Source organism: Amyelois transitella, chromosome 2, assembly GCF_032362555.1.
Source record: "Amyelois transitella isolate CPQ chromosome 2, ilAmyTran1.1, whole genome shotgun sequence".
Classification (NCBI taxonomy): Eukaryota; Metazoa; Arthropoda; class Insecta; order Lepidoptera; family Pyralidae; genus Amyelois; species Amyelois transitella.
Window position 1 is genome coordinate 10,603,167 of NC_083505.1, and position 24,415 is coordinate 10,627,581.

Below are 24,415 nucleotides of genomic sequence, written 5' to 3' on the forward strand. Positions count from 1 at the left end.
TTATACATTATTTATATATAAAAACAACTAACGATTATAAAGCATTTTATTGCTTAAATGCAAAATAAATTACTAATACAATTTTAACACAACAATTCATAATTGTTTGATAAATCTTTCTTACTCTCACTGCAATGTTTGAACTGTGTCCAAGGGTTGCTTCTCTACACCTGGCATATTATTCTCTACGGCTTCACCACACGAGAATCTGATATAATCTAAGATTTCGACTTTATTTTGTTCGCATACTTCCTCGACAGTAAAATTAGGATCTAGTAAATACTCTTGATATATGAGACAGGTTTCATCGTCAGAGTTTTTGGCTGGTTTGTCTGTTTCTTTGTTTCCGATTTTCCTGGGTCCGCAGCCGACGATGTGTTGGCAGAGCTGCCGGCCGATGTCTTCGTGATCCCCGGCCTGTCTGTACGCCAACAAGGCGCCATACTTTCCCGCTGAGTATTCCGATGGCTGTGAGGGCGCGGGATGCGTGTAACCAGCAATTTTTATATCGTTCGCGTTCGCTTTCCAGCATTCAGCTCGTCTAAGTACCGCGTTTTCGCCAACAGAACCAATAAACAATGCCAGCACTTCTGAAAGTTTCTTGCCACCTTCGACTGATAAGTTTCCTAGCTGCTCACTGTCCAATTCCATCTAAAATTACAAAAGTTCCTCTTAATCTGGATAAAATCTGTTGTTAAGTAAAAAACGATTGGATGAATTTTGATGATATTTGGCACAGATAAATTATATTCTGGTTGTTAAGAAAAAATGTGGAGTTTAAAGTTCTAAATAATAGTAATAAAAGTTCTAATAAATGTGGAGTTTTAAAGATTCTTCTAATAAACTTGCTTTTAACTGCAGATTAGCCTGTGTAAAATTATTTCTTTTTCCATTTCCGTGAAAATTTGCTAGCCTACCTAGGAGGCAACCTACATAGACTACTATGTAGGTTGCCTCCTGAAGGTTTTGTATGTCTGTGCCTAGTATTATTAAAATCAGTTTCGAAGGTTGAGTTAACTTGTTGCAGATAAAATAAAAATTTGTATGTATAACCCAGCAACCAGTCACTATCTCTGAATCTTAATTTCATCAAATAGGTTTTCATAACCTATGCGACTTTCAGCTGTTTACACCCTATGAGGGATAAAGCCCTGATTATACAATAATGTTCCAGAAGCTTTCATAAAATAAGTGCTAGATGTTGCCTTGTTGAATGATTTACAGATTTGTCTAAAATCAATCTATACTTACATATAATAAAATAGTAACTAACTGATGTATATAAAGATATTGGTAAAAAAATCGATATTGGTTATTTATAATAAGTAATAATAAGATATTATATCAAAATTGACGTACTATTTACTTCATATTAAACAATATTTGGATGGCCTTCAAGTAGGCCCAGTTTTCCAGACATATGGGATAAATTTAATTCCAAAAATCACCTTTGTTATTGGTCCTTTGGCTTGCAAGCTAGTGTGAGAGAACTTGAAACAAGCGGCTGTAGCATCTTCCATCATCTTGTGGAATTTCTCATTCTTGGCCACAAAGTCTGTCTCGCAGTTGAGTTCTACCAATGCTCCGTGGCTGGCATCAAACTTGACTGCCACCAGGCCTTGCAGAGCTGTCCGACCGGCCAGTTTGGTGGCCTTGGCCCAACCCATGGCTTGGGCTTGTTCATTCAACCATGCCTCAGCCTGAAATAATAAATAGTATAAAAATTATAACATAATATTAGCAGATCTTTGTTACTGATGAATTAAAGTATTTTCGTGCAGGTACTGTTCCGTTAAGTTCCACCATTGTGTTTCTATTATTATTAAGTTGCTGAATTAGCTTTTGGTTTTAACTCCAGCTTCACCAAAAGGTGGGATGCAAATTTTTGTTCAAATCTAAAAATGGGATTTATTCTTCACATGAAATAAATAATCTGGCAAAAGCAGCCATAGTTTTGTCAGATGACACTAACCTTCCTTGGAAAATGTGATAAGACTAGTTGTTAGTGCTTTCATTCATCATGAATAAACAAAATCCAAAAATATTACCTTGTCAGTATCATTATTATGCATCTGTAATGCTTTCTTGCAATTAGCTATAGTATATCCTGTCTTTTTTCTCAGCTTTGCAAGCAGTGAGGACTCAGCGGCTTGGCATACAGGAGTAATGTGTAGCCTTCGCACTAACTGGAATATCATCTGAAATTGTTTATGCTTATAAACACTTGCTTAAGAAAACCATTTGCTATTTACAATGCAACAAAACTCACAAATTGTAAATTTAATACAAGATTTTAAAAACAGTAAACACTGGTTATAAGGTTGTGTACTGTTGAATCAATGGTATCTAGTAGACTGACCATAAGCCATGACATCATTCACTAGCACTGTGAGCTTTGTATAGTAAAGCCAAGGTCAGACCAAACTATTTTTATAGCACTCAGATTAGTACAACTACAGCAGTCGCTGAAGAGGCCACAACTATTGCAACTCTTATTACTTTACTTGGTGTTTATTAGTTATTTACCTCGGTGTAATATTCTACTGTTTGCTTCATTTGAGATTTTCTAACCTACAAATAGTATGCCAAAATTAAATCCTACAATTTTATTTTAATTTGTAAAGTAAGCAAGCTTTGGTATGAAAAAAAAAACTTTTTAAAACTCCTTAGGTTTAAAAAAAAAATACTGGCCACTAGTTAAAAAATATTGTCTCCCATGGTTACTGAAAACAACTGCCTGCAGCTGCCATGGAATTAATCAGTAACAATTTTTTATCTCTTAGTACACTTTAACTAGTAATTTGTTATTTTTAAAAGTAAGTTAGTTAAAAATAGTATTAGGACTAAGAAATCGTGTTAAAGCAAATTTAATTTTTACCTTTAGACACCTATTACGCCACAACTATTTGTGACTATTAGAGCAGGTAAGAGAACTTCAAGCGGAAATTTTATTTTTCAAAATTTCAATTAGCTTAGTTTCATGAAATTGTTATAAGTTATAATTCACTGGAAAAACACATAACCTGTATAAAGTTCCAATTCGAATCAAAAAGAAATGCAATCAAATTAATCAACTTGTCAAAGTTATTGCTAAAATGTCAAAACGTTTCGTTTCAGGCAACAACAATGCGCTACATAGTTTCTTAGTGTATTTTTAGATCAATGTTAAGGTAGGTAGGTACGATCGCGTTCATATCTGCAGTCATAGTTTTAAAATTCTTACGGGTTAAAATAGCGTGCACTGTGGTTCCACTAGACACACACACACATGCATATTTAAAAAGAATAAATACTCCTTCAAATGAATACGGTCTTTAATACCAATGATTACTAAGTAAAACAGTTTATTATTCTATGACATATAACATAACAAAACAGAAAGAGACGGTAATCAACAATGGCCGAACTGGGCCCGATAATTGTCGATCGAGATATCGTCGTCTCTCATTATTTGCATAAGATTTGCCTATAGAGGGAAGCCTGCGACTGCCAGACTTATGACATTTCAATAAGGTTGAAAGTTTATCTGCACACGACCCTAACATAGGTAGTGGTTCCTTTGAAAGTTATTGGGTAGCAATTTTATTACTTGTGTGAGCAAGTGAGATCTAAGATATATTAGATAATCTCGCTTGCTCACACTCGCTTGTTCTAGTTACTAGCGTTACTTGGATTCCAAAGTTATTCAAGGATATTTTTGGCCTATTAAAAAAAAATAGTGTTACTGACAATTTTTAATGTTTCAAGGTGCCATTTGAACTAAGTAACTGACTGACTAACTAACTGATATCTAAGAATTACAAACACGGAAAGTTGTCTTCAAACATGGAAATCAGCAAGAAATATTAAACAAGAGGGAGAAAATAAAACATTCAATAATAAAAATAAGTAAATTTTATTGAAACAGTTAACCTATAACCTATAGTTTTGTTTACATATTGATGATTATATAAAGTTATACATACAGCATATTACACTAATTGTATCATCTACATATCTCCTGTTATTAAGGTTACAGCTTAATTATTCGTTTTCATAAAGAAAAGATATTGAAGCTGTCCTTAAATACTATCTAAGTAATTAGTAGTTTTAATATAAACTGGCAGAACCTTTCACGCACTACTTATATGGACTCGATGCACAGGTCACAAATGATATTGTTGGCATATCATCAATCGGATAAATATACCGCACAGTTGGTAACATGGTTTCTTCCAGCACTTGCACATAATGAGCAGCTGTAGCGCGTCCTGCTATCCACACCTGTTCCCCAGGTCCAGCAGCACTCATCCAGCCCCACATATTTACAGATATGTGTCCAGACTCCATATTTGGCACAATATTTTTTTCTTCATACCGAGTTGCATTTCTTCGCTATAAATGAAGCCGTGTTGTGATCAAAATCCAAATACTGCCAAACAAATTCTAAACGTCTTTGCTTATTTATTTCGGATAAATACGGCTTTCTTGCTGGCTGTCTGTGGTGTAGTCCCTCACAATGCAAACTCGACGAACAGTAACCTTTGTGTCGAACTGTTCCGCAAATATTCTGGTCGGTATGAAGCCATTATTTTCGTACTGTTCCACCATGGATCTCCGCTGTGTGGCGTGTCGCTGTGTTGATTAGCGGACGACGGTCGCTGCGCGGTCGACTTTTTACACTACCCTCTTCTTGATGGCGCGTTACCCAACGTTTCACCGCTTGTTGTTTATTGTGTTATTTGTGTGAATGTGTGAGTGATAGCAGCGGTGCAAGCTATAAAGTTTTGCGAACTATGACTGCAATTATGAACGCGACCGTACAATGAGCTATACCAATGCTCTTTGGTACGGTGAGGGGAAACATTGGAGGAACATAAGAAAGCCTGTCGTTTGAACTGCTGGGCCATTTCATGGAATTTTGTTCTAAACAATGTTTTAGGGTGACAAACAGTTATTTTTTCCAATTTAGCCCAACAACTAAACCCTTCTTAGGCATGCACCATTACACTTTTACCTACTTATATATTTAGTATAGTACGTAAGTATTAATTCTTTTCTAGATAATCATAATGAAGAGACATAAACCAAGTACCAGAGGAAAAGTTCAACCTGGCACATCATCCTCTGACGGAAGAGGGCCAAAGTTGCCAAAAATCCAAATGCCAGAAGATTTCAAAATACGGACCCGGCCATTATTCTCATTGCCTGAGGAAGTCCTCAAGTTACCACCGCCCACTTCGAAAGCAGCTAAAATACAGGCTGCGAAAGCTGGTGGTCCCAGTGGGCCTAGGAGGAGATCAAGTGGTAAAGAGTATTTATAAATAAATTGAGTTTTGACTCTCTTTCAACAGCTGATCCGATTTCTTTGTGTACAAACCCTTAGATTTGATACTACACGAATAAATTAGCATCTTTTGAGTTGTTAAAATACGTCTTCATGATTCTCTGCCGGTGACTGTATTGTGTCTTTTTCATCAAGGTCCTTATTTCATTCGTTTTGTAAAATGAAACTGCATAAGTACCTATATTTACTTATGAGTACCTAGCTAACCATTTAAATCCACCTGCTGACGTAAGGATTAAATAAGTACTTGTAAGCTGTCGGGGACTTAGTGGTGTAATCTCAAGACTAGAAAAAATATAAAAAGTGTAGTAAGATACATACATACATACATAAAATCACGCCTCTTTCCCGGAGGGGTAGGCAGAGACTACCTCTTTCCACTTGCCACGATCTCTGCATATTTCCTTGGCTTCATCCACATTCATAACTTTCTTCATGCAAGCTCGGCGGTTTCGGGTACTTTTGACCTGACCCTTTACCAGGACGTCCTTAATTTGATCAAGATACGTTCGTCTAGGTCTTCCCACTCCGACAAAATTAATAATTAAATTAATAATTGGTAGTAAGATCAGTCCGTATGTTCTAGTAATGCAAAGCTTTACGGCGATGAGGAAAGCCCGTGAAGAGTTCCGTGCTAAATTGATGAATCTGATCTGCCAGTCACCTCCCGGGGAAGATGGCGACACGATTCCGACTGGCGAGGAGAAGAATATGCTGCGATATTACTATTATTTGCGCTATGGCATTGACACCATACACGTTGCGCCTTTGGATAATAAAATAATATTGCGGTAAGTGTCGTATGCGGGGCGGATAGGTTTAATACGATATATAATAATCGTTTTAAAATTGCGGATCCCAAGCCTGAAGCAGCGAAGGCCGCAGCCAGGGTGCTACTGCAAATATGCAAATACGTCAGAGAGTAAGTTCTAAATAATTTGAAAAAATCGAAAAATTATGTTCATGTTCCGCATCATACAACCTCCTTAAGATAAAGAATCAGATAACCTTCTGAACACCCATTGTGGTTACAGTTTTTTGTATGGTGGTTTGGTGGGCATTTTAATAGTACTGTCCAGATCCTAATCTGTCCAGCCGAGAATCTGTCCACTTGCTATTTAAAGCAATACCCTATGGGATCTTATTATAAATAGCGACCTTCTGCTGGTCATCAGATTTTAATGATGTAAGTAATCTTTGTTTTGGTTATTGAGTTTATTTACTTTCAGAGTACACAATTTGATATCGATGAAGCTGAAGAAGTGGAAGGATACTCTTTTTACGTGCACGGATGAAATGCGCGAAGATTTTATGATGAGTATGAAGAAAGCTATCGTGGACTTCGTGCTGAAAGATCCCAACACGGTAGAACTTTAATTTAGTTATTTGTTCATTACCGTATATTTAAAAAAAACAAAGTTGTAGACTGAAATGTTTAATTCTGCATTTCTTTCCAATGTCTGTTTTTTATAGCTATTACGCGTAATATTAGCTTACATGGTCGCACTCGTACATAAGTACCTATGTTTTTAATTTTCTTACTATTTTATTCGTAATATGAAGGAAGGAAGGAATACGAAGTGGCTTTGATCCTATTGCTATAATTTATTGCGATACTACTTTGACATCATAGGGATCTACATAGCTTCTGAATGTATTTTTACTTACAGATAAAACAAATGTAATTTATGACTTTGAGTTACTTTATCGGTAAGTTTTTTACCGGTAAAGTAACTTAAAGTTATTAAAGTCTAAGGCTTTTTTTGTAATCATTAAAAAATTATAGGAGGAATCATTAGAAGAAGAAGACGGGTTAAATAACTTTGAGTTACTTTATCGGTAAGTTTTTTACCGGTAAAGTAACTTAAAGTTATTAAACCCTAAGGGTTTTTTTTGCAATCGTCAAAAAATTATAGGAGGAATCATTAGAAGAAGAAGACACGCCGCTCAAACAAGAGCTCGCGAAGAAAGACGATGCTTGGAGAAATAGATACGCATTGGCGAGAAAATTCCTCACCAAGAACCTGCACAGCGTCAACCCTTGCATCGCGCAGGTGTTGCAGGTCTGGTTCAAGCAGTTCAAGTAAGCAACATTTTACTTGGTAATTTTTTAAGCGTTCTTTTTTCTAAAGATGGTTGTCTTTTTCTTAACTTGGATATTTTGTGTTACCCAACCTGAACAATGGTTGGGGAATAGTTACCAAATAGTTAACAAGGTTACGGCACACAAAAGATTTTTCTTCTTCCTCCTGGCTGAAGTTTCCGTTATGATGATTTTTCTCGCAGTAAGAGATTTGAGAAATAGTTTAAAATTGATAGAATAAAAACAATCTTTATTTAGACTAGTGTTACAAGTTGTAAGGGGGCGTCGGTTTAGCTATAGACACGAGATCCAGCAAGTAGCCATCAGAGGATAGCGAGCTTCTTAACTTGGTGAACGCTGTAGTAGTCTAAAGGAGAAGACCCGGAGAACGCGCGCGCGCTTTATAGGGCTATAGGGCTCCCGGGCTGTAAAGAGGGGCGCCGGGGAGATCGAAGGAGCACGACGTCACATCCTTTAGAAGTGAACTACAAGGTCAAGGTTTGCCTCAAAGCCGTTAAGAACAATCGTTTTTTTTTCAAGAATAAAAAAATGCATTCAAAAACGCGATGTTCTTTATAAATACTAATGATAAATACCGACCTATTTGTAATTTTTTTTCAGTGATCTGAGATTGATCAGCATGAAAGATATAATGCAAAGCAATGAAGCTTACGAGTTGCAGGACTTCTGTTTCGTCTGCAAACGACACATCGACGCGGCCGGCAACGTGCTCTCTATGCAGTGGATACCTACCCTACAAGCTATATTTCTTCAGGTTCGCATCTTACGTTTATAAATTTAAAGAATTATTTGCCAGATAAGCCAAACTTATATGAGCTGATTTCAGATTTTCTGCCTTACCTCTATCTAAACTGCACCTGAATTTCTTTGCTTACGTAATGACCACTACAAAATGATCTTTCTTATCGGACGATACGACCTGTGACAATTTTGATAAGCCTGATCTGACTTCTCACAATTAGACTCTTTCGAAAGTACACCTCAACAAAATTTGTCTTCATCAAGCTGATTTATAATTACACACTTAAGAGTTCGTTACATAATCAGAATGACCAGAACGGTGAAGACGTGATATACTTAACAATTACTTTGATTGATTTCCAGGGAAGCAAAAAGCGACAAATACCAGAATCGAAGCAAGTGTCCAAGATGAAGCATTTCTACAACTGCCTAGCATGTATAATGACTTACAATCTTCAAACTTTGTGTTTGAAATCTATGAAAGAATTTACAGAGTATATTATGGATGTAGGTGTACGTATCGCTCTCGTGTATTTTATAAATCATGTTTTTTTAAATAATTGTACCGCCAGCTATGAGCTTAGGGTGCGCTAAAGACAAAAGGAAGTTAATATTCTACATGCTGATAAATCAAATTAAATCAAACCATTCCATTCTATTCGATTGTCATATCAGGATTTATTGGATATAGATTTTTGACGTTACCAACTAAATGCGATAGGTATCACCCAAATTGGGATTTTAATACACTTTCGCGCTTTAGTCACATCCTCATATATCCAGTTGATTACCAGAACCAGATTTTTAAACTCAAAGTAAAACTTGGGGTAATATGTATGTCTTGTTTGACTTCTTCGATTTATAAAATATCTAATTATAAAAATTTTCATTTGGCTCATAACTTTATTTACAGGCAACAAACCAAGGTTTTGTGGTGAACTTGACCTTTGCGAACGACGCTATAGAATTTGAACCCTCATTCAAGCAGTTCAAAGACCAGATATGCCTGTTGTATGATTTCTTGATCGACTCTTGTCGACAATGCCCACGCTTGGAGATCATGCTGTATCAGGATTATGTCATTACTACTAAGTCTAGATTGAAGGTAATTCCGGGAAATTCTTAATTTTTTTGTAGGTATGACAAATTTATTGTATCTTTTTTGATCAGGTTAAATCTTTTTTTTTTAAGATAGAATACCTAAACTGGAATTTGTATTGGTGTCTGCCTGCCTTACCTGAAATAATTCTTTATACACATTTGTTAAGAAAGGATTACCAAAAATTTTCAAACTGTAAAGCAACAGCTAGGCATCACATTTCAAAGTAAAAGGGACATGAATTTATTTACAGCCAATAATAGACAATGAACTCGTGGACAACTACAAGAAAATGGTGTCTGATTTAATAAGCGAACAAAGGATTGGGCCTGAACTGCGGGTCCAAGATTTTGATGATTTCGTTTGTTTGCTCAATGGAGAAGTAAGTTGTCGTACACGGTTTATATGAATCATTTAGACTAAGACGTCAAATAAAGATTCGGTTAAAGTTACCTCTAGCATATTCTGAAGTTTGTAAAGATTTTAATTTTTGGTAGTATTCAAATATGCTGTCAAAATTATTATATGTATTTTTGGTACTACTTAAAACTAATAAACAGTATGCATAATTTTTACAATTATCGTAATTTCAGTCGCAAGCGAAAGTAGAGAAATTCCTGAACGCCGAGCCAGAGAAAACTTTCGAGGAATACTGCGCGGAAGCCGTCAAATATGTGGAGCTCGCCAGGGACATACCGTCCAAGCTGGAGGGGACCATCGTCATCGGAATGTTTCGGATGCAAAGAGGAGACCTGATAGTGTCTCTCAGGGGGGCCGCCACGCGAATGGCCAATACTCTGCTGAGGAGAATGACGGAGGATTACCAGAATCAGATAAAAGCGTTTGTCTTAATTTGGTTTTAATTAAAGATCGCAGACAAAAAAATAAAAGAAATGTAGGTATTCTAAAAAGAAAAATGAACTTTGAAAAACATCATATTGGTATTTTAGTAATTTACTTACCACGGTCACAAAAGTATTCGAAAATACATCGACATTGAACAAATAGTTTTAATTTTTAATCCCAATCCTCTGACTCTTGCAATGATTGATCTGAGCTAATATTTGTCGTGCACAAATAAATGGAATGTGTACCTGTGTAACATGGCAGTCCTTTGAGCCGACATGTACCATATTTCATGCCTGGTCAGTCAAACGATAGCTATTTGTATTTGCATACACAGAAATGTAATAAAATACATTCTGCTAGCTATTTCGTTTTGGCTGTGGTTTCAATTGCACTAATTATTTAAAAATGTGTGATATGTATGAGATACTTATTGATTTAGATAATCATTGATTTTAATTGGATAATGAATGAATTTTATTCATTCAAAATTTTGTCAAAAATTTTTGTATACAATCCTCTAATTAAATGTTGGCTGAAATAGATACCAGAAATAAGTCTGCTTTTGTACCGTGTTTTTACTTTTATGTTGTTCCTATTTCTCACTTATTCTGACGTGTTCCCTCTGCCACTGCCTTTGCCCCGAAGCTTTGGTCTGGGGTTCGCTTTCCTACTTTTCTCTTTCACGGTCTACAGCGTCTTCTGTTCTAAGATCTTTCCAGGATTTCTTTGAAGTCCCTTCTTCTACCAGGACCCGGCGGAGGCGGCATTTGTTCCCCAGCTAGTTTGCAGGCTTCCTCAAACAAGTACAGGCGGCGGTTTTGCATTTTATCTTTTATGTCATGAACATGCAGGCCGACGCATATACGGGAGTTTCTCACGCGATATGTTGCTCCAACAATTAAATATTTACTTACATTTACAATAGAATATATTGTTAATTTAAATAGGTCAGCCATTTGATAATGATCATTAATTTTTCTTTAGGATCTTCGACGAGTACACCCACATAGCGACCACACTGCTGACTCCGCCGCCTGACACGGCCGCACTGATGGAGCTGATCGACTACTGCAAGAAGGCCGAGGATGTGTTGATCACAGATATGGAAGACAAGCTGAGGAACGTCATGAAATACATCATGTTCCTGGGAGACTACACCACTTTCACACCGCTCGAGATGAAGGCCAACAATCAGACATTCCATTGGTTCGCTGTCTTATTATTTTTTACCAAACAAGATTGAAATTAGCTTTATCTTACTGTTAAACTTAACATTTTAAAACAATTTGTAGACGAATAAAAATTTGGGTATGATGGATATTTAATTATTTATAAATGCCTTGTTCCTAGGTATGCACGTCTTCCAGGAGTAATAGAAGAAAGTAAAGTAATATGTGATCAAAAGAAGATCGAATATCAAGAGCTTCTCAAGGTACTCCTCAAGGACATATACTAGGAGAATCCCAACTGATTAGTGTGAATATGTTGAACTGTTTGCTTTATCTAATCCCCACTGAACCTTTGTTTTAGGTTCGCATTGCTAAGTTTATCGACGACTTGGATGTTTATGAGACACAATGCAATGAAGTCCAATATTGGGGAGAGATCAATGAGCTACCTAAGTACGTGACACGGGCGCGGCATTTGGATGAGAAGTAAGACACATGAAAACTTTAAACACTTGTATAATAACCGTAAAGAAATGATTTTGAAAATGACCGTATTTAATGATACTATAGTCCTTTCTTATCTCTAGTATTGAATCTGAAATATTGCATAATATTTTTCTGAAAAGACTAAGAATTACAGTTTAGTGTGGTCGCTAATTTCAATAAATTGTATGATGTTAAAGAATCACTTCGGCCTTAGTGGAATAAATATTTTAATGTGAATATCTTGTGTGTGCATCTCTGTGTTGAAACAACTATATTTTATTTCAGACTAGCGAATGCTTTAGCAAGAATAGATCAGTTTAACGAAGAGGAGACTTCTTTTGGCTGGGAATTGTCACAGTATCCGAAACGAAAGGCCGTATATGATCGTCTAGTGCCATTCAAGAAACTGTTTGACGCTGGATATGATTTCTTAGAGAAACATCATACTTGGATGACATCTAAGGTAAATTAGGAATGACATCTCGAGTACTGGTGTTCCGCAATTAAGTCACTATTTCTCTTGTTTTTGTATGGAGGGGACTAGATCCCCTTCAATCGAACCATTGACCCTTTTTGCATAGAGGAGGCTGGAGCCTCTTTACTTGATCCATCCCAGTTCCTTCAGAAAGTGAAGCACCGCCAATGGTGAGGAGCCGGAGACCTCTCGTAAGGTTCTTAGATTTCCCAAGGACGCCTACCTGTAAGGAATGACTTGATATATTGCATGTAACTAGACAATGAATATAATGTTATTAGGTTGGCAGTTTTGACCCTGAAGACATTGAAGGAGATGTTGGCTATTACTACAAAATCGTTTACAAACTTGAGAAGCAGTTTCAAGAGGTGCCTGATACGTATCGTCTTGCATGTTCTGTCAGGTAAATTATTAATAGGTACTACCAGAATTAACAAATGTGATAAGTATTTCATTATTTGCCTAAAATCAATTATACTTTTACGGTTACAGAGAAAAAATGGACGACTTTAAGACACACATGCCAATTATACAGACTTTGGGCAATCCTGGTATGAAGCCTCGTCATTGGGAGAAAATATCAGAAATTGTTGGGTTCCCTATTGTAGTAGACGAAGAACTTTCATTGGAAAAGGTCATTGACTTCAATTTGGTGGATTATATCGAGAAGTTCGAGAGCATATCAGAGGCCGCTACTAAAGAAAATAATCTAGAGAAATCGTTGGACAAGATGATGAAAGAATGGGCCGACCTCAGATTCGATATTTTACCTTACAAGTTCGTTTCTTGAAAATATCGTAGTGAATGATATGTAGGTAGTTCTTATTGATGGGAATCACATGACAATTCGTATGTTTTCAGGGACACTGGCACCTACATTCTTTCGAGTGTGGATGAAATTCAACTACTGCTAGATGATCATATTGTCAAAACGCAAACAATGAAGAACTCTCCTTACATAAAGCCATTTGAAGAAATCATCATGTGAGCACTTACACTTCTCCTTGCCTTGACAAATAAAAAAAATATTATGGCCTGGTTGATGGCATGCAAATGTTACGGTAGATTGTCGAATTGAGAGATTGGAAGCATTCATTTAAACATCAGTTACAAGGAAAATATGTCGATAATACCATCTTTGATAATTTTTAGTGACTGGGAAGGCAAGTTGATACTGCTTCAGGAGATTCTAGACGAATGGCTGAAGGTCCAAGCCACTTGGATGTATCTGGAACCGATCTTCTCGTCTCCAGATATTCAACAACAGATACCTGAAGAAGGTCGCCGGTTTAGCGCGGTAGACAAGGTATGGTTATATGGTAATATACTTAACGGAACATAATAGACTATTTAATCAAAGTTTATTCCTTCCGACGTTCCTTTTAATTTCCAAAACGACAGACTAAAGTGAACAGACAGATGAAGCAAATATTTTAAAATGTGTATATAATTAATTACTTATTATACTTATTATGTCATACCCTCATAGATATTAGGGTTTTATATAGCCTCAAGCTGGTGAACAGAACACTGATTCTGTAGTCTAGACAGACAGACATATATAACTGAGTAGGTAACTGATACGAACCGACAGGATCGTAACTCATCATTTCGTTTCCTAGCTACACCCTCCGTTGCCGTGTACTTATTATTGAATACGTTGCCTATGTAAATATGTAGATGTGGCGGGAAATCATGAAAGCAGCTTTCACGGAGCCGCGTGTCCTCGACGTGATAATGATAGAGAAGATGCTGGATCGTTTGAAGAAATCCAATAATCTGCTGGAGATGGTACAGCGCGGGCTCAATGCCTACCTGGAGAAGAAGCGGCTGTACTTCCCGAGGTTCTTCTTCTTGTCCAACGACGAGCTGCTCGAGATCCTGTCCGAAACCAAAGACCCCATGCGGTAATATTGATCTATTCATTGTAATTTGGCTCATAAGTGCTATTTTGTTTACGTACTTAAATTTTCTGAGCTTGATTTCACTCCGAACGATATTTAATTTTATCCTATTAATTTATGCATTCGAGGAATAAAATCGTTATTTTTGCGATTCTTCTAATATGAATCATTGCTTATTCTGAATTACTTATCTACCATATCTATTTTTAATGTATATTTATTTATTCTCTATTGAAACAATTACAATTTGTAAAGTACAACAGGCGCATTATATAGCCATTGGATTAAGAAGATGGTTGTTATTATTGGAACAATAAAACAATATTTTTTTTTTATAGCGTACAGCCACATCTCAAGAAGTGCTTCGAAGGCATCGCGAAGTTGACCTTCACTGGTGAAATGGTGGTCACCCACATGAGGTCGTCGGAAGGAGAGGTCGTGCTGCTCACTATGACCATCAATACTGTTGCTGCGAGGGGACAGGTGAAGTATAACCTTAGTATTTCTTAGTTATATACAAGATAGATTAAATAATAATTTTTACTTTTAAAATTTGTGATGAACATTGCGTTCTTTAATCTATAATTTTTCCTTTATTTTAGGTCGAAAAATGGCTTTTAGAGTTGGAAAAGTCAATGAAATCATCGGTGCACCATGAGGTAGCTCTGTCATACGATGATTACACACAAATACCGAGAGAAAAGTGGGTGTTGGTGTGGCCCGGACAAGCGGTAAGATACAGTTGAACTTTCAGAACAAGAATAATATTAGGTAAATTCATTTATATCATCAATCATTCTTCTCGCGTTTGTCTTCGTTTCGTCCTCCCTAGAGACAGGGGTTTGCTAATACCCACGATCCAGGAATAGTAAGTTATTCATAGCTTTGAAACTCAAATAATATGGAATCAAGTAAGAGCAAAGAGTCTTTGGTAAATTTTGAAAACATTTAATATTTTTCTTTTTGAGAATATTCTTACAAAATATTCTCTATTTTTTTCATTTTAGGTGCAATGTATAGCAATGACTTTCTGGACTTCGGAAGTAACCGAGGCTATCCACATCAGTTTAGTTGCGATGAGAGCCTACTGGGACAAATGTAACTTCCAGATTTCCAAGATTGTCGACTTAGTGAGAGGAGAACTTAGTTTGCAAAACAGAATAACATTAGGTAAGGCTATTGTACGCTTTATCATTTGCCATAGTAATGTAAAAACGGTTGCAGATGATACACTCTATGTCCTTTTCGGACATTAATTTTTAATTTGCATTCTCTACCATAAGTATAAACAAAAGACGAATGAATATCACGAGATCAATTTAGAGGTGCTCTTGGGATTAAAACTAATAAAAGGCTCCACTTATAAAACCTTATCTTACCTTTAAAATAATTTCTTCGTCGTATACCAATTAACAATCAATAAAATTATAGACATTTTTTTCTTTATCGTCTTACAGGTGCCTTAGTGGTGTTAGATGTACACGCGAGAGATGTTCTCATGTTGTTGATAGAGTGTGGCGTTCAGCATGACAATGATTTCAATTGGTTGTCACAGATACGATATTATTGGGAGGTATTGATTTTTACTGCTGATACTATAACTAACACAAACGTTTAAAAATTATCTAGTTCCATCATTGTTTGCCGGTTGACGGGAAGAGTTCCATTCATGGGATAAGTTCGCCATTGCACGTGATTTATTTATTTTAAACTATTTCTTGAAATTGTGTAAATTTCTGTCCAATAAAGATTTTACAAACAAACCAAAAGCTTGGGTTAGTTTGGCAGACTGTCATTAAAATTAAATCTCGGTATTCGACACAAGTTTTCTAATAAAAAATCAATACGCGTTAATTGTTACAGTTACAAGAAGAAGACAACAGCATGCAGATAGCCACACGCATGATCAACTCTCAGCTCATGTACGGCTATGAATACCTCGGGAACACAGGGCGATTGGTAGTCACGCCGCTTACTGATCGCTGCTTCAGGACGCTCTTCGGCGCGTTGCATCTCAATTTGGGCATGTATTTGAAATGATCGCCGCTTGGTATCGTTTAAGTATTATCAAATGGCCTAGAGACCTAAAATATGACCACAAATTCATCACATCACATTTGATCAGGCAATGTTCTGAGAAAGCTATTAGGGTCGTTATAAGATACAGTAAATTATTTTACTGTATTATACTGATTTAGTAAATAATTATCAAATTGTTGTCTTTAGCAATAACTATTGTTTAATGGTAACTTAGTCACTTCACTGGAGACTGTGAAGCACAATTGGAGACGATACTTATTTGCGACCTCTACTCAGTGATATAAATTTTCAGGAGGTGCCCCAGAAGGGCCGGCCGGCACGGGCAAGACAGAGACCACCAAGGACTTGGCCAAGGCTGTTGCCAAGCAGTGTGTTGTGTTCAACTGCTCCGACGGTCTCGATTATATTGCTCTTGGAAAGTTCTTCAAGGTTCACCTTTGATTTTGTATCTTTAACAACTTTTCATGCTTTATTTACTGGGAACAGGTTTGAATTCCCATCTTCCGAACACACAAATGTAAACATTACTAATTCGGGTCTTAAATAAAATTAAAGCATAAATATCAAGTCCTATAAGCCCATTAATCGTATACTAGTATTTTTATAAGTTCGAATCATAAAAGCTTCCCTTTTTTATTCACTGCTCAGGGTCTAGCTTCCTGCGGAGCGTGGTCTTGCTTTGACGAGTTTAACCGTATCGACCTTGAAGTGCTGTCTGTAGTGGCCCAGCAGATCCTCTCCATCCAGCGAGGAATCAACTCCGGCTCCACGGAGCTGTTGTTCGAAGGCACTCTCCTGCAGCTGGACAAGTCTTGTGCCGTTTTCATCACTATGAACCCGGGTTACGCTGGACGGTCGGAGCTGCCCGACAATCTGAAGGTGAAAGTTATCTGTTTTTGTTTATTTGCTAGGTTTGCTACTTGATGCTTCTTTAACTTATGTTATAGGCGAGCTTTGTATAATATGCTTAGTACAAATCTTATTGACTAAATGTGCACTAAACCTTTATTAAATCGCACACTACACAATGGCTGCTTGTCTCATTACAAACCAGTTTACTAGCTTTCATTTCATTATTTCAAGGCTTTATAGATCTAGGTTTACAAACTACCTGCTTTTGTAATGACATAATGCTTTGTTTACCAGTTTCGTGTTGATTTTCTCGTTCGACATTCCGCATCCTTCTAGCTTCTATTCTTATAAATTTCTAGCTTTATTTTCTTATGTAACTTACAGGCACTCTTCCGTTCCGTGGCCATGATGGTACCGGATTACGTGTTGATCTCCGAGATAGAACTGTACGCCTTTGGTTACCTGAATGCGAAGCCATTGGCTGTGAAGATCGTCGCCACGTACAGGCTTTGTTCGGAACAGCTGTCATCGCAGAGTCATTACGATTATGGTAATTTTAATAACTGAATCTAAATAAACTGATTTTACCACTCCTGATCGATCTTTATCGAAAATTGCTCGAGTTTGGCTCCAGCACGAAAAGTAAAATTTATGAAAATGGTAAACTTTTATTTACTAACACTTTTATTTACTATTGTACTTTAAGAATTGTAAATGTTACAATTCTGAATCAAAAAATAAACATGTCTTATCGTTTTGGATATAAATAGAAATTTCGAAATCTGTTAGTGGCTAAGAGTATGTCTGAGTATGATATTCTAATTGCAAGTACCTATTTAGGTATGCGAGCGGTAAAGTCCGTACTCCGTGCGGCCGGAGCGCTCAAGTTGCGCTACCCTGACGAAGATGAAGACGTCATACTGCTGCGGTCCATCAAGGATGTTAACTTGCCCAAGTTCTTGGAGCATGACGTGCCGTTGTTCATGGTTAGTTAAGAAAATATGCAAGGTTTTCTTAAGACTGATAAAAATTAATGATAAAAAAAAGAAGTTTTAGCTATGGCTGTTCTGATTTTGATAAAAAATGTTCTTAGTTCAATAATGGTTCACCGTCAAAAAGAAAAAGAATATAACGCTCTATATAACTCACATAATGTTAAGTATTTATTTGTTTTGTTCTGGGTTAACTGGAAGTCAGTCTTTGTTAAAATGCAGTCTATCTAAATTAAAGTAGGGTGTTCAGTGTTCCAAAAGAAATGATTATAATTGGTATCCAGGGTATCATCGGCGACTTGTTCCCTGGTCTGCCCTTGCCTGAAGCTGGCTTGCCGCACTTGGTGGCGTGTCTGATTGAAGTATGCGTTCCGTTGAATTTGCAACCCAATGACTTCTTTATTGAAAAGGTGAGGATTTACACTCTACTCCAAAATACAGCTATACATTTATTATCGGTGTGTGTTATAATTTTATAAATTATAAAACGACAGGTTCTTCAGCTATACGAGATGATCCTCGTACGACACGGCCTCATGTTGGTAGGATTTCCGTTCTCTGGGAAAACAAAATGCTACCATGCTCTTGGCCATGCTTTGGGGCTTGTGTCTGAAAAGGCAAGTTATTTTAATAAGTATTATTTATTATATGGGTAGACATAACAAAACATTTTTTATTCTATAATTTTTTTATATATATTCAATATATGCGGGACAAATTACACAGATTAAATTAGCCTCGAAGTAAGTTCGAGACTTGTGTTACGAGACACTAACTCAACGATACTATATTTTATACTAAATACTTATATAGATAAACATCCAAAACACAGGCCAATCAGAAAAAGGTCTTTTCTCATCATGCTCTGCCTGGGATTCGAACCCGGAACCTCTGGTGTCACAGACAAGCGCACTACCGCTGCGCCACAGGGGCCGTCAAAATTCTTTCATAATTGTAAAAATCGCATGTTTTTAAATGCAAGTAAGAAACAAATATACTAGGTACTAACCACTAACGTAGGTATCGACGGTAGGTAGCGTAGATATTGACCTCATTCATTCATTTCAGGAGCGTTGGTTGTCGAATCGGTAAGGGTCTAAAAGCCAGGAGGAAGAACTTACGTGGGTACGCTACCTACGTAAGTTCTGCCTCGTGGCTTTAAGTCTCAGCTAGCCTGGCTAAAATGACTAGTCCATCTGGAGAAGTTTCTTTAATTCCACACAGATCTACTTAAATAACATAAACATTTATCATAATCATATATAATTTACATAAGCCAACAATAATTTGTAGGGTCTCATGGACGAGAACGCAGTAGAGTGGACGGTTATAAATCCAAAGTCAATCACCATGGGCCAGCTGTACGGGCAGTTCGACCCGGTGTCGCACGAGTGGTCTGACGGTATCCTCGCTGTAAGCTATCGAGCCTTCGCCGTCTCTACCAATGATAACAGGTGATTCTACATCTTCATAGAACATTCCCTAAATCAGGTGGGGTGGACCCTTCAAGTATATAATTTGTATAAAGCCGATCTTTGTACTGACGACACTAATATAATAAACTCGACGCCGTTAGCTACCAAGCCAACACTGTCTCTACCAATTATAAAATGTGCTTATTTATCTTACACTTCAGGAGCACATTTTTTTCAAGTTTTGTTATATTTAAGCTATTTAGATTTATCCTAAACTTTAACTTAATATCTTAATTCGTAAAAATGGCACAGATTGGCCATTTTTGAGTAACCCAAAGAAACTGTTAAACTTGAAAACTGCCTGATTACTTACTTAAAACCATCATAAGTCCAACGATGGTTCCAAATCATGGCCACACTTTCATCAATAATACGCCTTTCAATATATAATGCCTTATATACTTCGAAGCAAATGAGCTAGGGACTTCAAAAAAAGAATTAGTTTTCTCTTTTGACAACATATCCCTTCCAGAAAATGGTTAGTATTCGACGGGCCTGTGGACGCCATATGGATCGAGAATCTGAACACAGTGCTGGATGACAACAAGAAACTGTGCCTCATGAGTGGCGAGATCATCCAGCTGGCACCCACTACTAATTTGGTGTTCGAGCCTATGGATTTAGAGGCTGCCTCACCGGCTACTGTAGGCACCTTTATTTAGTTTTTCAATTTCATGTGTTTTTAGGCATTTAATTTCACAGCAATTTTTTTTTGTTAAATATGACCTCATTTATATTTTAATACTTGACCACTAATATTGGTTACGTACGGAATCTTTATACTTAGAATCATTTAATTTATTGTAGCGTTTTACATTGCTAATATAGTCTATGAATTGTCATAATATTGTAGGTGTCGCGCTGCGGCATGATTTACATGGAGCCCAAGGGTCTGGGCTGGAAATGCCTGTTGGAATCATGGTTGAACACGTTGCCTCCGACCTTCCACAATGTGAACAAGAACCTCATACGGACGCTATTCAACAGGTTCATGCCACCTCTGCTGTGGCTCATTGAACTGTCTGGGAAGGCAAAGGTTCGATAAAATTATTTCAATTAGTAGTTTATTTATTACATGCATAATTATTATTATTCGACTGTCACGTACGCACGAGGAAATTCTGCTAAAAGGTTTATTTGGAAACTATTAGTTTTTTACTTGTTGGTCAGATTAACAATTAAAGAACATTATATAATTGAAATGAATTAAATAATTAAATGTTTAGAATCTTGCTTGATCGTCGTCACTATGATAAATTTGTATCAAAAACTGTACATTGTTTGAATTATCGAACGTGTTGAAATCATTTATTAATCGATTAATTACTATTCAATGGAATACTCTTCATGATTGTTTGAATTCAATAGAAAATATTCTTTATGATTTCATATTATTTTCAGCAAATGTATGTAACATCACGTAGTAACCTGGTGGTTGCTTGTATGAATTTGTATGACACCTTTATGGATGATTTCTACGACGAAAAGTACGTCGAGGCGATATCGGATCTCGATATGAGAGCACAGTTAGAGGTTAATAACTTTTAAGTCGATATATATTTAATCTTTTACTATTCTTTTATTAATTTACATAAATAAATTCTAATTTTAAAAATTTTAGGGCGTATTTTTCTTTTCATGCATTTGGTCCATCGGAGCAACATTGGAAGCGGATAGTCGGCCAAAATTCGATATGTTGTTCAGAGGATTATTAGAAAAAGAGTTCCCGGAAAAGGTTCGTAACAACGTAAATAGTTAATATTATTTCCTATTCGTTCGTGTTCTCATGAAGTAACGTACAATATACTTTCCTTTAGTTTCTTGGAAACTAGTAATTACTTATACTTGTTGAGTCTGCTTATAACTACTTCCATTTATTGAATCGGTATTACCACTTCTGTTTACTTTACCTGGAATAGTGATTACTTGCAGGTCATTGAAGCTTTGGGATATCCAAAAGAAATTGGGAAGCCCGAAAAACAGTACATATTTGCTATACCCAAGGATGGGATGGTTTACGACTACCGATTCATAAAAGAGGTACTTACCGATTCTTAATATTGTGCCTACGTAATAATTATGTTCATTATTACTTTATCTCTGATGGATGTTAGACAAAATACTTTATATTTTGCTATCTTAACTACTTTGTGGTTGTATGCGGAGCCTGAACTTCTTACGGAGAAGACGCAACTACAACAAATGCCAGGTAGATGATTAGATTCTGTCTTTAAAATAACTTATTTCTTAGGGCAAAGGCAAGTGGAAACAATGGAATGATGATGTGGTATCAGCACCGCCAATCAGTCGAGATACTCCCCCTAACCAGATTCTGGTAACAACCTTGGACAGTGTGCGATACCTGGCGTTGTTCAAGCTGCTGGTCACCCATCACAAGGCGGTCATGATGGTCGGACCCACCGGGACTGGGAAATCTTCGTATATTATCGTAAGTTTGATCAAAAGTGTCAATTTGTCAGAATCTGAATTTATTAATGCAACTTTATCCAAGAATAAATGAGGTAACGAGAGCGCTGGCTAGTGGAAGTGATTCCGCCAGATATCTCTTGAGATTGAAATAATCTAACCAGGCTTTTGAAGTGCAACGATTGATATCTAGTACGTGATGCAATTTATATTTTGAGCTCTTAATTGTAACTCTAATGCACAAATTTTACTTCAATAAAACGCAGGCTTTGAATAAACATCGACAATTGTTTTTTTCATTATTACATTTTTCAGGATTACTTAGTGAAGCGAGTCGACACAAAAGTATACAAAGCTTTAATAATGGCATTCTCCGCACAAACAAATTGCAACCAAACTCAAGATATCATTATGGGAAAGCTTGACAAGAGAAGGAAAGGTACAGTAATAGTTTAACAAAGAATGTTTTGCCATTTCCGTCGTAATAAACTAAAATATTTTTCATGACTCGGCCCGGAATAAACGATATTTCCTTTGTTAGGGAATTTAATTTTCGAATTCTCAACAAAATGAAGCTTTATTTTTCTGTGTAAGTATATATTTTCATCGTTATAACAAGGATTTATAACGAACACTACCTATCTACCTAAGTTATTTTAATCATAACCACGGTAAAAAGAATCCACATACATGTATGTTTGAGAGTCTTAGAGATTTCTCCTCATATTTAATTGTTTTAATTTAGTTGTTTTTTATAGGATGAATTAATGTCTTGTGAATCTATTTACAAATTGATGTGTTTGGTCGTCTATCAATCAGAACCTACATCTATTTTATTGAGTACACAAGCTGTTTTTAGCCCGCTGATGGTTTTTTATTAAGTAAATAATGCTTCAATTTTCATATTGCGTTTGGCTCGTCAATCTGATGCAATAAAGCAATTTTCCGATAGTTTTACTTGCATTTGGGTGTATTTAGTCCTCCAAACAGATATAAAGTAAACAATGTTACATACATACATATCATCACGTGTATAATATATAACTTCTTGCGGTGTAGACAGAGCCAACAGTCTTAAAAAGACAGTTTTAAACAATGTTTCAACTTTCATATACAGGCGTGTTCGGCCCGCCAATCGGCTGCTACAGCGTAGTCTTCGTAGACGACGTGAGCATGCCTCAGGCGGAGACGTACGGCGCGCAGCCTCCCATCGAGGTGCTGAGGCAAGGCATCGACCTCGGACTGTGGTACGACCGCAAGACCAACGTCGCTATGCATCTCATTGATGTTCAGGTACTGTATCATAAGTTGACATACTTAGCTGTGACGCTTCGTAGTCTACGAGAACATGTCTCTCATTGAGGTGTAGCGGCAAAACTTCGATCTGGGACAGTTGTTGCAAAACCAACGTTGCTATGCCTCGCTCATTGATCTTTAGGTAGGTTTATCATCATTTTATAGTATTTCGGGTAGCTGTGTTCCTGCAGAAACCTGTGCATTAAACTATTTTAGGTGAGGCGCGACACGGAACAAGAAGAAGACGATTTATTCGCACTATTTTTCATTTGTTACTGCCAAATTGTGATCTGTGAATATCTCTCATAAAATGTAAACGTGAGCTTAAAAAAATAAAAAATATCCGTAAGATTATATTTTAATTATTATGTTCACAAGCCATTGCCTTTTTTATACTTTCCTATCGTAGGCCTGCTTGAAGAAATTTCTCTAGAAATAATTAGAGCCCTTGTACTTTTATCTTTATTTTAAGTTTTATTCTTTTTTTCTTGATGCACATAAATTTATAAAATAAATTAAACTTAAAGTCATTTCAACTTTTGTTACTGTTAAATCTAAGAAAATTACTAAAATTATCTTTCAGTTCATGTGTGCCATGGGCAAACCGACTCCGGGTGCAAAATTGGTGACTCCGAGGTTCTCACGGCATTTCTCTTTCTTTTGCATTGACGAGTTTGATGATGATACTTTGCGGACTATCTTTGGAAGAATTATGTTGTGGCATCTTGATACCAGGTATTCTATGTTGAACACCGAGATTTTTATTTAAATTGCTTTGTATTGAGCTGGTTTCTAAAACAGTATTTTATAAGATTAGATTAAAGCAATTCACTTTACTAAGAATCATCGACAAATGTATTTAATGTCACACGTGTCTTCAAAATAAACAATCTATTTGCAGAGGATTTTCCAAGGATTTTGATCCGTGCATCGAGGAAATCGTGGCAGGTACACTGGAAGTGTACAAACAATGCAGACTAAATTTACTGCCAACACCCTCCAAGTCGCACTATACCTTCAATTTACGAGATTTTTCAAGAGTAATTTTGGTAAGTTAGGTTTCGCATTTCACACAAAAGAAGATTGATTTTATTCAAATGTTCATACAAATAGCATTTGTGGCTTTAAGGCTTAATTAAAATTTCAATAAATAGAAGGCAGATTTAAAAACCACTTGACC

General features: G+C 36.5%; 2 protein-coding genes across 4 annotated transcripts in view; one reads left to right on the forward strand and one right to left on the reverse strand.

Annotated features, from left to right (window-relative positions):
• Positions 1-28: 28 nt before the first annotated feature.
• On the reverse strand, positions 29-3,071 carry LOC106143661 (elongation factor Ts, mitochondrial). Of its 3 annotated transcripts, none has more exons than XM_013345794.2 (4): positions 2,879-3,071; positions 2,049-2,186; positions 1,449-1,700; positions 29-651 (listed from the first exon to the last, which is right to left on the reverse strand). In XM_013345794.2, exons 2-4 carry the CDS (start codon positions 2,070-2,072, stop codon positions 127-129), a joined length of 801 nt encoding a protein of 266 aa, XP_013201248.1. In that variant the 5' UTR covers positions 2,073-2,186; positions 2,879-3,071; the 3' UTR covers positions 29-126. The 3 variants fall into 3 exon arrangements, with proteins under 3 accessions (XP_013201248.1, XP_013201247.2, XP_060800954.1); XM_013345793.2 differs by having other exon boundaries at positions 2,049-2,198; XM_060944971.1 differs by lacking the exon at positions 2,879-3,071 and adding an exon at positions 2,270-2,371 and having other exon boundaries at positions 2,049-2,198.
• A 1,980-nt stretch (positions 3,072-5,051) lies between these two features.
• Positions 5,052-24,415, forward strand: part of LOC106143602 (dynein axonemal heavy chain 7) — a 35,499-nt gene continuing 16,135 nt past the window's right edge. The window contains exons 1-40 of the mRNA XM_060954421.1: positions 5,052-5,286; positions 5,913-6,117; positions 6,556-6,691; positions 7,243-7,409; positions 8,031-8,184; positions 8,535-8,684; positions 9,085-9,276; positions 9,524-9,652; positions 9,864-10,111; positions 11,104-11,325; positions 11,470-11,551; positions 11,650-11,774; positions 12,060-12,237; positions 12,531-12,652; positions 12,742-13,026; positions 13,111-13,233; positions 13,402-13,555; positions 13,930-14,156; positions 14,492-14,636; positions 14,756-14,884; positions 15,161-15,323; positions 15,611-15,726; positions 16,017-16,176; positions 16,486-16,622; positions 16,842-17,072; positions 17,430-17,595; positions 17,886-18,031; positions 18,322-18,447; positions 18,532-18,654; positions 19,331-19,491; positions 19,985-20,156; positions 20,366-20,548; positions 20,914-21,045; positions 21,134-21,247; positions 21,445-21,552; positions 21,764-21,961; positions 22,255-22,378; positions 23,057-23,232; positions 23,819-23,970; positions 24,137-24,284. Coding sequence (XP_060810404.1) covers positions 5,052-5,286; positions 5,913-6,117; positions 6,556-6,691; positions 7,243-7,409; positions 8,031-8,184; positions 8,535-8,684; positions 9,085-9,276; positions 9,524-9,652; positions 9,864-10,111; positions 11,104-11,325; positions 11,470-11,551; positions 11,650-11,774; positions 12,060-12,237; positions 12,531-12,652; positions 12,742-13,026; positions 13,111-13,233; positions 13,402-13,555; positions 13,930-14,156; positions 14,492-14,636; positions 14,756-14,884; positions 15,161-15,323; positions 15,611-15,726; positions 16,017-16,176; positions 16,486-16,622; positions 16,842-17,072; positions 17,430-17,595; positions 17,886-18,031; positions 18,322-18,447; positions 18,532-18,654; positions 19,331-19,491; positions 19,985-20,156; positions 20,366-20,548; positions 20,914-21,045; positions 21,134-21,247; positions 21,445-21,552; positions 21,764-21,961; positions 22,255-22,378; positions 23,057-23,232; positions 23,819-23,970; positions 24,137-24,284 — 6,444 coding nt within the window. The remainder of the gene's footprint in view (positions 5,287-5,912; positions 6,118-6,555; positions 6,692-7,242; positions 7,410-8,030; positions 8,185-8,534; positions 8,685-9,084; positions 9,277-9,523; positions 9,653-9,863; positions 10,112-11,103; positions 11,326-11,469; positions 11,552-11,649; positions 11,775-12,059; positions 12,238-12,530; positions 12,653-12,741; positions 13,027-13,110; positions 13,234-13,401; positions 13,556-13,929; positions 14,157-14,491; positions 14,637-14,755; positions 14,885-15,160; positions 15,324-15,610; positions 15,727-16,016; positions 16,177-16,485; positions 16,623-16,841; positions 17,073-17,429; positions 17,596-17,885; positions 18,032-18,321; positions 18,448-18,531; positions 18,655-19,330; positions 19,492-19,984; positions 20,157-20,365; positions 20,549-20,913; positions 21,046-21,133; positions 21,248-21,444; positions 21,553-21,763; positions 21,962-22,254; positions 22,379-23,056; positions 23,233-23,818; positions 23,971-24,136; positions 24,285-24,415) is intronic.

Excerpts from the sequence above, each read along its gene's own strand:
- LOC106143661 (XM_013345793.2), bottom strand. The coding sequence starts at position 2,198 with ATGATATTCCAGTTAGTGCGAAGGCTACACATTACTCCTGTATGCCAA. Across the intron at positions 1,701-2,048 it reads ATAATAATGATACTGACAAG|GCTGAGGCATGGTTGAATGA; the intron begins GTAATATTTTTG and ends TTATTATTTCAG. Across the intron at positions 652-1,448 it reads CCAAAGGACCAATAACAAAG|ATGGAATTGGACAGTGAGCA; the intron begins GTGATTTTTGGA and ends TTGTAATTTTAG.